At 45.2% G+C, this 14,189-nt stretch overlaps 1 protein-coding gene across 1 annotated transcript in view; it reads right to left on the reverse strand.

Annotated features, from left to right (window-relative positions):
• MUC6 (mucin 6, oligomeric mucus/gel-forming) overlaps positions 1 to 14,189 on the reverse strand; it is a 107,587-nt gene that overhangs the window by 13,468 nt on the left and 79,930 nt on the right. Inside the window, exons 34-45 of the mRNA XM_065594051.1 lie at positions 12,824 to 13,362; positions 11,426 to 11,893; positions 10,935 to 10,973; positions 9,516 to 9,983; positions 8,118 to 8,585; positions 6,720 to 7,187; positions 6,219 to 6,257; positions 4,800 to 5,267; positions 3,402 to 3,869; positions 2,901 to 2,939; positions 1,482 to 1,949; positions 84 to 551 (exon numbers count right to left, since the gene is read on the reverse strand). Coding sequence (XP_065450123.1) covers positions 84 to 551; positions 1,482 to 1,949; positions 2,901 to 2,939; positions 3,402 to 3,869; positions 4,800 to 5,267; positions 6,219 to 6,257; positions 6,720 to 7,187; positions 8,118 to 8,585; positions 9,516 to 9,983; positions 10,935 to 10,973; positions 11,426 to 11,893; positions 12,824 to 13,362 — 4,400 coding nt within the window. The remainder of the gene's footprint in view (positions 1 to 83; positions 552 to 1,481; positions 1,950 to 2,900; positions 2,940 to 3,401; positions 3,870 to 4,799; positions 5,268 to 6,218; positions 6,258 to 6,719; positions 7,188 to 8,117; positions 8,586 to 9,515; positions 9,984 to 10,934; positions 10,974 to 11,425; positions 11,894 to 12,823; positions 13,363 to 14,189) is intronic.

Raw genomic sequence — 14,189 nt, forward strand, 5'->3', positions numbered from 1 at the left:
TGAAGAAGCCTATGTGGCGTAAAAATGAATTATTATACCGGTAATTACCCAGGTACAGAATGAAAGCAATGACTAAAATGTACCTGTTGGTGTTGCCCCCGTTGTGGACTTAGTTGACGTAGTAGTTGGAGAAACTGTCGTCAGCGTAGTTGTTTTCACGGTGCTTAGGGTGGTGGACTCAGATGCGGTGCTCTCCGGTGAAGTACTGGTCGGGGCCGTCGTTGTCAGAGTGACGCTTGTGAGTGTAGTTGGTGTGGTGGTTGTGGTGGGCGTGGTAAAGGTAGTGGAAATGGTAGGGGTTGACTTTGATGTTGTGCTCTCTGGTGAGCTAGTGGACAAGGTAGTCGTGGTGAGAGTGAGGGTTGTGGGTGTAGTTGGTGTGGCGGTTGTACTGGTTTCGGTAGACTTGGTGGAAGGCACAGTCGTTGTCGTAGTTCTTATTCGAGGGGTTTTTGGTGAGGGCGTTGGGATGGACTCTGTTGATGCAGTGGTTTTTGAAGTTGTAGAGAGAGATGTGGTTGGTGTTGTTTTCCTGGTAGTGCTCGGTGTTACTGTGAGGGAGAAATGTGAATCGATATGGTGACGTTGACAAGAAAATGGTAGATTGCAGAGGAAGAGTTTACCATGACTAAATAACTGTATCACTATGAACAGGGGTTTTAGAATGAAGGCAACTTTGTGCTAGATCAATGGCAATTTCTTTTTTGCAAACAATTGAGAAGTGGCCCTCTGTCATCCTTTAGTAATGGAGAATGGGCCAGCGGTTGAAATAAATGACTTAATTGCCAACCGTTTTAAAAATGCACACATTTGCAAGGGTGTTTACTGGTTGGGAAAGTAGTGGGGCGGGACTGTTTAAATCATTTTGAGGGGCTAAAGTCAAAACGGATGAACAAGGCTGATCTAGAACTCTGATTTTACCCACCGACTGTGGAACTCTCCCCTTGAGACAGGAGTAGTATGTCTAGGTGACTCTTTTCATGCAAAGCAAGAGTGTAAAGAAAAGAAAAAAGCTTGAATCCTGTCAGTGTGACTAAATGAAGTAGCCCTTACCAAACCATCAACCATGGCTGTTAACTTGGCCTAACTGGAAAACAAAATGAATGGACTGGAGTGCATCAATGGGAGAGAAAGCACCCACAGTGTTTGACTCGTATCTGCAACCCATTTTAAACTCCCTGGGTCTGTTTCCTTTCAGCCACGTTGAGAGGAAATGGTTTCCAGGATGTGCCTTTTTCAGGAAGGTACAGAGACTGGATTGCCTCTGTGTCCGTCCCCAGGAATTAGTTTGAGTCAAATCTCTAAAGGGATCTATGCAATCCTAATGATTAAGAATCTGAAAAGGAGGTGGGATATATTGGAAGAGTGAGCTTAGTGTTGTGAGAAAAAGCAAGTTAGATAGAAAAGGGAAAATGCTGTGTTTACACCATACACTTCCCACAAGAATGGGCTTCAATCTCCTATGGGGGAGGTTTGTGTACCTGTTGGTGTTGACCCCGTTGTGGACTTAGTTGACGTAGTCGTTGGAGAAACTGTCGTCAGCGTAGTTGTTTTCACGGTGCTTGGGGCGGTGGACTCAGAGGCGGTGCTCCCCGGTGAAGTACTGGTCGGGGCCGTGGTCGTCAGAGAGACGCTTGTGAGTGTAGTTGGTGTGGTGGTTGTGGTGGGCGTGGTAAAGGTAGTGGAAATGGTAGGGGTTGACTTTGATGTTGTGCTCTCTGGTGAGCTAGTGGACAAGGTAGTCGTGGTGAGAGTGAGGGTTGTGGGTGTAGTTGGTGTGGCGGTTGTACTGGTTTCGGTAGACTTGGTGGAAGGCACAGTCGTTGTCGTAGTTCTTATTCGAGGGGTTTTTGGTGAGGGCGTTGGGATGGACTCTGTTGATGCAGTGGTTTTTGAAGTTGTAGAGAGAGATGTGGTTGGTGTTGTTTTCCTGGTAGTGCTCGGTGTTACTGTGAGGGAGAAATGTGAATCGATATGGTGACGTTGACAAGAAAATGGTGGATTGCAGAGGAAGAATTTTCTATGAGTAAATAACTGTATCATTATGAGCAGGGGTTTTAGAGTGAGTGCACCGTTGTGCTAGATTAAAAGTGACAAAATTGGGTAAACATTTCAGAAGTGGCCCCCTCACATCTTTAGTAATGGTGATAAGTGGGAACACTGACAATAAGTAACTTAATGGCCAATGTTGCGAAAAGAACAAAATAGCATAAAAGCAAGTGCATTTACTGTTTTGTATAGAAATCCAGACGTTTCTGGAAAGGAGTATCTTGTGATCTGTTGTGGTGTTTTAAATCCCCCTGATGGAATATATATAGGGCGTGAACAAATCATGTCTGACTTTTGTAAGGTAGTATATGTCTTTCTGGAAGGTTTTGTGTTATGTTTGTTGCTTCTTTGAGGTACGTTGATCTAACGCTTTCTGGGTTACACCATACCTCCAGAGAGAGAGACTCTCATCTCTATGCCACCTAATGTTTCTGAGAGAGATTAATCTTGCAGACTTTTACCAACCCACTGAAAATGAATGCTGGATTATTTTATCTTGCATGTTTCGGTCCGTATTCCTGGAAGATGCTGAATGCTTTCTGCTCCCTTTGTTGAAGCTAGGTGTGGGAGCTGGCATCTCTTCACCTCACAGGGTAGGGTCCTTCATGCTTTGTTAACTCCCTACCTCAGTTTAGCTCTTCTGATCAGGGCACAGCTAGATCTGTGGAACCCCGTATCTGCTTTTTAGGCCCAGAAAAGATACCGAAGGTGCAGGGAGCTATTTTAGCTTCCAGAGGGCACCTTGTCCCTAGTGTCCTTGCAACCTTATCTGGAAGGGCTCAATGCAAGGGTCTAAAATTGAGACGAGCAAGGCTAATCTGTAACTCTTATTTCACGAACTGTCAACTCACCAGATGAGGATGGAGTACTAGGTTTAGTTGGCTCTTTTCCTGCAAAGGAAGAGTGAAAAGTAAAGAAAAAGGGTTGAATCGCGGGAAGGTGACTAAATGAAGTAGGCTTTCTTAACCATCAATCAATGCAATTATATTGGCCTAACTGGAAAATGCTCCTTGTCAGTGAGTACCACAGCAAGGAGATGTGGCTACCTCTCCTAGCGAGATGATTGAGCTTCCTTGCTCTCCAAGACGTGAGTGACTGCAGGGCACTGTGGAAGGGGACCTTTGCCAATTAGTCTGAACAGAGAAATGTCAGAAGGAGCTGGGTGTGGGGGAGGGGATGAGGAGCAGAGAGCAAGGCCAATGAAGCAAAAAGTTCCCCTGGCCTTTCGACATCTAGGTACCAAAGAGTAATGCTTCAGTCATGTTTGGCTGAAGAAGCCTATGTGGCGTAAAAATGAATTATTATACCGGTAATTACCCAGGTACAGAATGAAAGCAATGACTAAAATGTACCTGTTGGTGTTGCCCCCGTTGTGGACTTAGTTGACGTAGTAGTTGGAGAAACTGTCGTCAGCGTAGTTGTTTTCACGGTGCTTAGGGTGGTGGACTCAGATGCGGTGCTCTCCGGTGAAGTACTGGTCGGGGCCGTCGTTGTCAGAGTGACGCTTGTGAGTGTAGTTGGTGTGGTGGTTGTGGTGGGCGTGGTAAAGGTAGTGGAAATGGTAGGGGTTGACTTTGATGTTGTGCTCTCTGGTGAGCTAGTGGACAAGGTAGTCGTGGTGAGAGTGAGGGTTGTGGGTGTAGTTGGTGTGGCGGTTGTACTGGTTTCGGTAGACTTGGTGGAAGGCACAGTCGTTGTCGTAGTTCTTATTCGAGGGGTTTTTGGTGAGGGCGTTGGGATGGACTCTGTTGATGCAGTGGTTTTTGAAGTTGTAGAGAGAGATGTGGTTGGTGTTGTTTTCCTGGTAGTGCTCGGTGTTACTGTGAGGGAGAAATGTGAATCGATATGGTGACGTTGACAAGAAAATGGTAGATTGCAGAGGAAGAGTTTACCATGACTAAATAACTGTATCACTATGAACAGGGGTTTTAGAATGAAGGCAACTTTGTGCTAGATCAATGGCAATTTCTTTTTTGCAAACAATTGAGAAGTGGCCCTCTCTCATCCTTTAGTAATGGAGAATGGGCCAGCGGTTGAAATAAATGACTTAATTGCCAACCGTTTTAAAAATGCACACATTTGCAAGGGTGTTTACTGGTTGGGAAAGTAGTGGGGCGGGACTGTTTAAATCATTTTGAGGGGCTAAAGTCAAAACGGATGAACAAGGCTGATCTAGAACTCTGATTTTACCCACCGACTGTGGAACTCTCCCCTTGAGACAGGAGTAGTATGTCTAGGTGACTCTTTTCATGCAAAGCAAGAGTGTAAAGAAAAGAAAAAAGCTTGAATCCTGTCAGTGTGACTAAATGAAGTAGCCCTTACCAAACCATCAACCATGGCTGTTAACTTGGCCTAACTGGAAAACAAAATGAATGGACTGGAGTGCATCAATGGGAGAGAAAGCACCCACAGTGTTTGACTCGTATCTGCAACCCATTTTAAACTCCCTGGGTCTGTTTCCTTTCAGCCACGTTGAGAGGAAATGGTTTCCAGGATGTGCCTTTTTCAGGAAGGTACAGAAACTGGATTGCCTCTGTGTCCGTCCCCAGGAATTAGTTTGAGTCAAATCTCTAAAGGGATCTATGCAATCCTAATGATTAAGAATCTGAAAAGGAGGTGGGATATATTGGAAGAGTGAGCTTAGTGTTGTGAGAAAAAGCAAGTTAGATAGAAAAGGGAAAATGCTGTGTTTACACCATACACTTCCCACAAGAATGGGCTTCAATCTCCTATGGGGGAGGTTTGTGTACCTGTTGGTGTTGACCCCGTTGTGGACTTAGTTGACGTAGTCGTTGGAGAAACTGTCGTCAGCGTAGTTGTTTTCACGGTGCTTGGGGCGGTGGACTCAGAGGCGGTGCTCCCCGGTGAAGTACTGGTCGGGGCCGTGGTCGTCAGAGAGACGCTTGTGAGTGTAGTTGGTGTGGTGGTTGTGGTGGGCGTGGTAAAGGTAGTGGAAATGGTAGGGGTTGACTTTGATGTTGTGCTCTCTGGTGAGCTAGTGGACAAGGTAGTCGTGGTGAGAGTGAGGGTTGTGGGTGTAGTTGGTGTGGCGGTTGTACTGGTTTCGGTAGACTTGGTGGAAGGCACAGTCGTTGTCGTAGTTCTTATTCGAGGGGTTTTTGGTGAGGGCGTTGGGATGGACTCTGTTGATGCAGTGGTTTTTGAAGTTGTAGAGAGAGATGTGGTTGGTGTTGTTTTCCTGGTAGTGCTCGGTGTTACTGTGAGGGAGAAATGTGAATCGATATGGTGACGTTGACAAGAAAATGGTGGATTGCAGAGGAAGAATTTTCTATGAGTAAATAACTGTATCATTATGAGCAGGGGTTTTAGAGTGAGTGCACCGTTGTGCTAGATTAAAAGTGACAAAATTGGGTAAACATTTCAGAAGTGGCCCCCTCACATCTTTAGTAATGGTGATAAGTGGGAACACTGACAATAAGTAACTTAATGGCCAATGTTGCGAAAAGAACAAAATAGCATAAAAGCAAGTGCATTTACTGTTTTGTATAGAAATCCAGACGTTTCTGGAAAGGAGTATCTTGTGATCTGTTGTGGTGTTTTAAATCCCCCTGATGGAATATATATAGGGCGTGAACAAATCATGTCTGACTTTTGTAAGGTAGTATATGTCTTTCTGGAAGGTTTTGTGTTATGTTTGTTGCTTCTTTGAGGTACGTTGATCTAACGCTTTCTGGGTTACACCATACCTCCAGAGAGAGAGACTCTCATCTCTATGCCACCTAATGTTTCTGAGAGAGATTAATCTTGCAGACTTTTACCAACCCACTGAAAATGAATGCTGGATTATTTTATCTTGCATGTTTCGGTCCGTATTCCTGGAAGATGCTGAATGCTTTCTGCTCCCTTTGTTGAAGCTAGGTGTGGGAGCTGGCATCTCTTCACCTCACAGGGTAGGGTCCTTCATGCTTTGTTAACTCCCTACCTCAGTTTAGCTCTTCTGATCAGGGCACAGCTAGATCTGTGGAACCCCGTATCTGCTTTTTAGGCCCAGAAAAGATACCGAAGGTGCAGGGAGCTATTTTAGCTTCCAGAGGGCACCTTGTCCCTAGTGTCCTTGCAACCTTATCTGGAAGGGCTCAATGCAAGGGTCTAAAATTGAGACGAGCAAGGCTAATCTGTAACTCTTATTTCACGAACTGTCAACTCACCAGATGAGGATGGAGTACTAGGTTTAGTTGGCTCTTTTCCTGCAAAGGAAGAGTGAAAAGTAAAGAAAAAGGGTTGAATCGCGGGAAGGTGACTAAATGAAGTAGGCTTTCTTAACCATCAATCAATGCAATTATATTGGCCTAACTGGAAAATGCTCCTTGTCAGTGAGTACCACAGCAAGGAGATGTGGCTACCTCTCCTAGCGAGATGATTGAGCTTCCTTGCTCTCCAAGACGTGAGTGACTGCAGGGCACTGTGGAAGGGGACCTTTGCCAATTAGTCTGAACAGAGAAATGTCAGAAGGAGCTGGGTGTGGGGGAGGGGATGAGGAGCAGAGAGCAAGGCCAATGAAGCAAAAAGTTCCCCTGGCCTTTCGACATCTAGGTACCAAAGAGTAATGCTTCAGTCATGTTTGGCTGAAGAAGCCTATGTGGCGTAAAAATGAATTATTATACCGGTAATTACCCAGGTACAGAATGAAAGCAATGACTAAAATGTACCTGTTGGTGTTGCCCCCGTTGTGGACTTAGTTGACGTAGTAGTTGGAGAAACTGTCGTCAGCGTAGTTGTTTTCACGGTGCTTAGGGTGGTGGACTCAGATGCGGTGCTCTCCGGTGAAGTACTGGTCGGGGCCGTCGTTGTCAGAGTGACGCTTGTGAGTGTAGTTGGTGTGGTGGTTGTGGTGGGCGTGGTAAAGGTAGTGGAAATGGTAGGGGTTGACTTTGATGTTGTGCTCTCTGGTGAGCTAGTGGACAAGGTAGTCGTGGTGAGAGTGAGGGTTGTGGGTGTAGTTGGTGTGGCGGTTGTACTGGTTTCGGTAGACTTGGTGGAAGGCACAGTCGTTGTCGTAGTTCTTATTCGAGGGGTTTTTGGTGAGGGCGTTGGGATGGACTCTGTTGATGCAGTGGTTTTTGAAGTTGTAGAGAGAGATGTGGTTGGTGTTGTTTTCCTGGTAGTGCTCGGTGTTACTGTGAGGGAGAAATGTGAATCGATATGGTGACGTTGACAAGAAAATGGTAGATTGCAGAGGAAGAGTTTACCATGACTAAATAATTGTATCACTATGAACAGGGGTTTTAGAATGAAGGCAACTTTGTGCTAGATCAACGGCAATTTCTTTTTTGCAAACAATTGAGAAGTGGCCCTCTCTCATCCTTTAGTAATGGAGAATGGGCCAGCGGTTGAAATAAATGACTTAATTGCCAACCATTTTAAAAATGCACACATTTGCAAGGGTGTTTACTGGTTGGGAAAGTAGTGGGGCGGGACTGTTTATATCATTTTGAGGGGCTAAAGTCAAAACGGATGAACAAGGCTGATCTAGAACTCTGATTTTACCCACCGACTGTGGAACTCTCCCCTTGAGACAGGAGTAGTATGTCTAGGTGACTCTTTTCATGCAAAGCAAGAGTGTAAAGAAAAGAAAAAAGCTTGAATCCTGTCAGTGTGACTAAATGAAGTAGGCCTTACCAAACCATCAACCATGGCTGTTAACTTGGCCTAACTGGAAAACAAAATGAATGGACTGGAGTGCATCAATGGGAGAGAAAGCACCCACAGTGTTTGACTCGTATCTGCAACCCATTTTAAACTCCCTGGGTCTGTTTCCTTTCAGCCACGTTGAGAGGAAATGGTTTCCAGGATGTGCCTTTTTCAGGAAGGTACAGAGACTGGATTGCCTCTGTGTCCGTCCCCAGGAATTAGTTTGAGTCAAATCTCTAAAGGGATCTATGCAATCCTAATGATTAAGAATCTGAAAAGGAGGTGGGATATATTGGAAGAGTGAGCTTAGTGTTGTGAGAAAAAGCAAGTTAGATAGAAAAGGGAAAATGCTGTGTTTACACCATACACTTCCCACAAGAATGGGCTTCAATCTCCTATGGGGGAGGTTTGTGTACCTGTTGGTGTTGACCCCGTTGTGGACTTAGTTGACGTAGTCGTTGGAGAAACTGTCGTCAGCGTAGTTGTTTTCACGGTGCTTGGGGCGGTGGACTCAGAGGCGGTGCTCTCCGGTGAAGTACTGGTCGGGGCCGTGGTCGTCAGAGAGACGCTTGTGAGTGTAGTTGGTGTGGTGGTTGTGGTGGGCGTGGTAAAGGTAGTGGAAATGGTAGGGGTTGACTTTGATGTTGTGCTCTCTGGTGAGCTAGTGGACAAGGTAGTCGTGGTGAGAGTGAGGGTTGTGGGTGTAGTTGGTGTGGCGGTTGTACTGGTTTCGGTAGACTTGGTGGAAGGCACAGTCGTTGTCGTAGTTCTTATTCGAGGGGTTTTTGGTGAGGGCGTTGGGATGGACTCTGTTGATGCAGTGGTTTTTGAAGTTGTAGAGAGAGATGTGGTTGGTGTTGTTTTCCTGGTAGTGCTCGGTGTTACTGTGAGGGAGAAATGTGAATCGATATGGTGACGTTGACAAGAAAATGGTAGATTGCAGAGGAAGAGTTTACCATGACTAAATAATTGTATCACTATGAACAGGGGTTTTAGAATGAAGGCAACTTTGTGCTAGATCAATGGCAATTTCTTTTTTGCAAACAATTGAGAAGTGGCCCTCTGTCATCCTTTAGTAATGGAGAATGGGCCAGCGGTTGAAATAAATGACTTAATTGCCAACCGTTTTAAAAATGCACACATTTGCAAGGGTGTTTACTGGTTGGGAAAGTAGTGGGGCGGGACTGTTTAAATCATTTTGAGGGGCTAAAGTCAAAACGGATGAACAAGGCTGATCTAGAACTCTGATTTTACCCACCGACTGTGGAACTCTCCCCTTGAGACAGGAGTAGTATGTCTAGGTGACTCTTTTCATGCAAAGCAAGAGTGTAAAGAAAAGAAAAAAGCTTGAATCCTGTCAGTGTGACTAAATGAAGTAGCCCTTACCAAACCATCAACCATGGCTGTTAACTTGGCCTAACTGGAAAACAAAATGAATGGACTGGAGTGCATCAATGGGAGAGAAAGCACCCACAGTGTTTGACTCGTATCTGCAACCCATTTTAAACTCCCTGGGTCTGTTTCCTTTCAGCCACGTTGAGAGGAAATGGTTTCCAGGATGTGCCTTTTTCAGGAAGGTACAGAAACTGGATTGCCTCTGTGTCCGTCCCCAGGAATTAGTTTGAGTCAAATCTCTAAAGGGATCTATGCAATCCTAATGATTAAGAATCTGAAAAGGAGGTGGGATATATTGGAAGAGTGAGCTTAGTGTTGTGAGAAAAAGCAAGTTAGATAGAAAAGGGAAAATGCTGTGTTTACACCATACACTTCCCACAAGAATGGGCTTCAATCTCCTATGGGGGAGGTTTGTGTACCTGTTGGTGTTGACCCCGTTGTGGACTTAGTTGACGTAGTCGTTGGAGAAACTGTCGTCAGCGTAGTTGTTTTCACGGTGCTTGGGGCGGTGGACTCAGAGGCGGTGCTCCCCGGTGAAGTACTGGTCGGGGCCGTGGTCGTCAGAGAGACGCTTGTGAGTGTAGTTGGTGTGGTGGTTGTGGTGGGCGTGGTAAAGGTAGTGGAAATGGTAGGGGTTGACTTTGATGTTGTGCTCTCTGGTGAGCTAGTGGACAAGGTAGTCGTGGTGAGAGTGAGGGTTGTGGGTGTAGTTGGTGTGGCGGTTGTACTGGTTTCGGTAGACTTGGTGGAAGGCACAGTCGTTGTCGTAGTTCTTATTCGAGGGGTTTTTGGTGAGGGCGTTGGGATGGACTCTGTTGATGCAGTGGTTTTTGAAGTTGTAGAGAGAGATGTGGTTGGTGTTGTTTTCCTGGTAGTGCTCGGTGTTACTGTGAGGGAGAAATGTGAATCGATATGGTGACGTTGACAAGAAAATGGTGGATTGCAGAGGAAGAATTTTCTATGAGTAAATAACTGTATCATTATGAGCAGGGGTTTTAGAGTGAGTGCACCGTTGTGCTAGATTAAAAGTGACAAAATTGGGTAAACATTTCAGAAGTGGCCCCCTCACATCTTTAGTAATGGTGATATGTGGGAACACTGACAATAAGTAACTTAACTGCCAATGTTGCGAAAAGAACAAAATAGCATAAAAGCAAGTGTATTTATTGTTTTGTAAAGAAATCCAGACGTTTCTGGAAAGGAGTATCTTGTGATCTGTTGTGGTGTTTTAAATCCCCCTGATGGAATATATATAGGGCGTGAACAAATCATGTCTGACTTTTGTAAGGTAGTATATGTCTTTCTGGAAGGTTTTGTGTTATGTTTGTTGCTTCTTTGAGGTACGTTGATCTAACGCTTTCTGGGTTACACCATACCTCCAGAGAGAGAGACTCTCATCTCTATGCCACCTAATGTTTCTGAGAGAGATTAATCTTGCAGACTTTTACCAACCCACTGAAAATGAATGCTGGATTATTTTATCTTGCATGTTTCGGTCCGTATTCCTGGAAGATGCTGAATGCTTTCTGCTCCCTTTGTTGAAGCTAGGTGTGGGAGCTGGCATCTCTTCACCTCACAGGGTAGGGTCCTTCATGCTTTGTTAACTCCCTACCTCAGTTTAGCTCTTCTGATCAGGGCACAGCTAGATCTGTGGAACCCCGTATCTGCTTTTTAGGCCCAGAAAAGATACCGAAGGTGCAGGGAGCTATTTTAGCTTCCAGAGGGCACCTTGTCCCTAGTGTCCTTGCAACCTTATCTGGAAGGGCTCAATGCAAGGGTCTAAAATTGAGACGAGCAAGGCTAATCTGTAACTCTTATTTCACGAACTGTCAACTCACCAGATGAGGATGGAGTACTAGGTTTAGTTGGCTCTTTTCCTGCAAAGGAAGAGTGAAAAGTAAAGAAAAAGGGTTGAATCGCGGGAAGGTGACTAAATGAAGTAGGCTTTCTTAACCATCAATCAATGCAATTATATTGGCCTAACTGGAAAATGCTCCTTGTCAGTGAGTACCACAGCAAGGAGATGTGGCTACCTCTCCTAGCGAGATGATTGAGCTTCCTTGCTCTCCAAGACGTGAGTGACTGCAGGGCACTGTGGAAGGGGACCTTTGCCAATTAGTCTGAACAGAGAAATGTCAGAAGGAGCTGGGTGTGGGGGAGGGGATGAGGAGCAGAGAGCAAGGCCAATGAAGCAAAAAGTTCCCCTGGCCTTTCGACATCTAGGTACCAAAGAGTAATGCTTCAGTCATGTTTGGCTGAAGAAGCCTATGTGGCGTAAAAATACCGGTAATTACCCAGGTACAGAATGAAAGCAATGACTAAAATGTACCTGTTGGTGTTGCCCCCGTTGTGGACTTAGTTGACGTAGTAGTTGGAGAAACTGTCGTCAGCGTAGTTGTTTTCACGGTGCTTAGGGTGGTGGACTCAGATGCGGTGCTCTCCGGTGAAGTACTGGTCGGGGCCGTCGTTGTCAGAGTGACGCTTGTGAGTGTAGTTGGTGTGGTGGTTGTGGTGGGCGTGGTAAAGGTAGTGGAAATGGTAGGGGTTGACTTTGATGTTGTGCTCTCTGGTGAGCTAGTGGACAAGGTAGTCGTGGTGAGAGTGAGGGTTGTGGGTGTAGTTGGTGTGGCGGTTGTACTGGTTTCGGTAGACTTGGTGGAAGGCACAGTCGTTGTCGTAGTTCTTATTCGAGGGGTTTTTGGTGAGGGCGTTGGGATGGACTCTGTTGATGCAGTGGTTTTTGAAGTTGTAGAGAGAGATGTGGTTGGTGTTGTTTTCCTGGTAGTGCTCGGTGTTACTGTGAGGGAGAAATGTGAATCGATATGGTGACGTTGACAAGAAAATGGTAGATTGCAGAGGAAGAGTTTACCATGACTAAATAATTGTATCACTATGAACAGGGGTTTTAGAATGAAGGCAACTTTGTGCTAGATCAATGGCAATTTCTTTTTTGCAAACAATTGAGAAGTGGCCCTCTCTCATCCTTTAGTAATGGAGAATGGGCCAGCGGTTGAAATAAATGACTTAATTGCCAACCGTTTTAAAAATGCACACATTTGCAAGGGTGTTTACTGGTTGGGAAAGTAGTGGGGCGGGACTGTTTAAATCATTTTGAGGGGCTAAAGTCAAAACGGATGAACAAGGCTGATCTAGAACTCTGATTTTACCAACCGATTGTGGAACTCTCCCCTTGAGACTGGAGTAGTATGTCTAGGTGACTCTTTTCATGCAAAGCAAAAGTGTAAAGAAAAGAAAAAAGCTTGAATCCTGTCAGTGTGACTAAATGAAGTAGGCCTTACCAAACCATCAACCATGGCTGTTAACTTGGCCTAACTGTAAAACAAAATGAATGGACTGGAGTGCATCAATGAGAGAGAAAGCACCCACATTGTTTGACTCGTATCTGCAACCCATTTTAAACTCCCTGGGTCTGTTTCCTTTCAGCCACGTTGAGAGGAAATGGTTTCCAGGATGTGCCTTTTTCAGGAAGGTACAGAGACTGAATTGCCTCTGTGTCCGTCCCCAGGAATTAGTTTGAGTCAAATCTCTAAAGGGATCTATGCAATCCTAATGATTAAGAATCTGAAAAGGAGGTGGGATATATTGGAAGAGTGAGCTTAGTGTTGTGAGAAAAAGCAAGTTAGATAGAAAAGGGAAAATGCTGTGTTTACACCATACACTTCCCACAAGAATGGGCTTCAATCTCCTATGGGGGAGGTTTGTGTACCTGTTGGTGTTGACCCCGTTGTGGACTTAGTTGACGTAGTCGTTGGAGAAACTGTCGTCAGCGTAGTTGTTTTCACGGTGCTTGGGGCGGTGGACTCAGAGGCGGTGCTCTCCGGTGAAGTACTGGTCGGGGCCGTGGTCGTCAGAGAGACGCTTGTGAGTGTAGTTGGTGTGGTGGTTGTGGTGGGCGTGGTAAAGGTAGTGGAAATGGTAGGGGTTGACTTTGATGTTGTGCTCTCTGGTGAGCTAGTGGACAAGGTAGTCGTGGTGAGAGTGAGGGTTGTGGGTGTAGTTGGTGTGGCGGTTGTACTGGTTTCGGTAGACTTGGTGGAAGGCACAGTCGTTGTCGTAGTTCTTATTCGAGGGGTTTTTGGTGAGGGCGTTGGGATGGACTCTGTTGATGCAGTGGTTTTTGAAGTTGTAGAGAGAGATGTGGTTGGTGTTGTTTTCCTGGTAGTGCTCGGTGTTACTGTGAGGGAGAAATGTGAATCGATATGGTGACGTTGACAAGAAAATGGTGGATTGCAGAGGAAGAATTTTCTATGAGTAAATAACTGTATCATTATGAGCAGGGGTTTTAGAGTGAGTGCACCGTTGTGCTAGATTAAAAGTGACAAAATTGGGTAAACATTTCAGAAGTGGCCCCCTCACATCTTTAGTAATGGTGATATGTGGGAACACTGACAATAAGTAACTTAACTGCCAATGTTGCGAAAAGAACAAAATAGCATAAAAGCAAGTGTATTTATTGTTTTGTAAAGAAATCCAGACGTTTCTGGAAAGGAGTATCTTGTGATCTGTTGTGGTGTTTTAAATCCCCCTGATGGAATATATATAGGGCGTGAACAAATCATGTCTGACTTTTGTAAGGTAGTATATGTCTTTCTGGAAGGTTTTGTGTTATGTTTGTTGCTTCTTTGAGGTACGTTGATCTAACGCTTTCTGGGTTACACCATACCTCCAGAGAGAGAGACTCTCATCTCTATGCCACCTAATGTTTCTGAGAGAGATTATGCTTGCAGACTTTTACCAACCCACTGAAAATGAATGCTGGATTATTTTATCTTGCATGTTTCGGTCCCTATTCCTGGAAGATGCTGAATGCTTTCTGCTCCCTTTGTTGAAGCTAGGTGTGGGAGCTGGCATCTCTTCACCTCACAGGGTAGGGTCCTTCATGCTTTGTTAACTCCCTACCTCAGTTTAGCTCTTCTGATCAGGGCACAGCTAGATCTGTGGAACCCCGTATCTGCTTTTTAGGCCCAGAAAAGATACCGAAGGTGCAGGGAGCTATTTTAGCTTCCAGAGGGCACCTTGTCCCTAGTGTCTTTGCAACCTTATCTGGAAGGGCTCAATGCAAGGGTCTAAAA

This window comes from Chrysemys picta, chromosome 4 (assembly GCF_011386835.1).
Source record: "Chrysemys picta bellii isolate R12L10 chromosome 4, ASM1138683v2, whole genome shotgun sequence".
Classification (NCBI taxonomy): domain Eukaryota; kingdom Metazoa; phylum Chordata; order Testudines; family Emydidae; genus Chrysemys; species Chrysemys picta.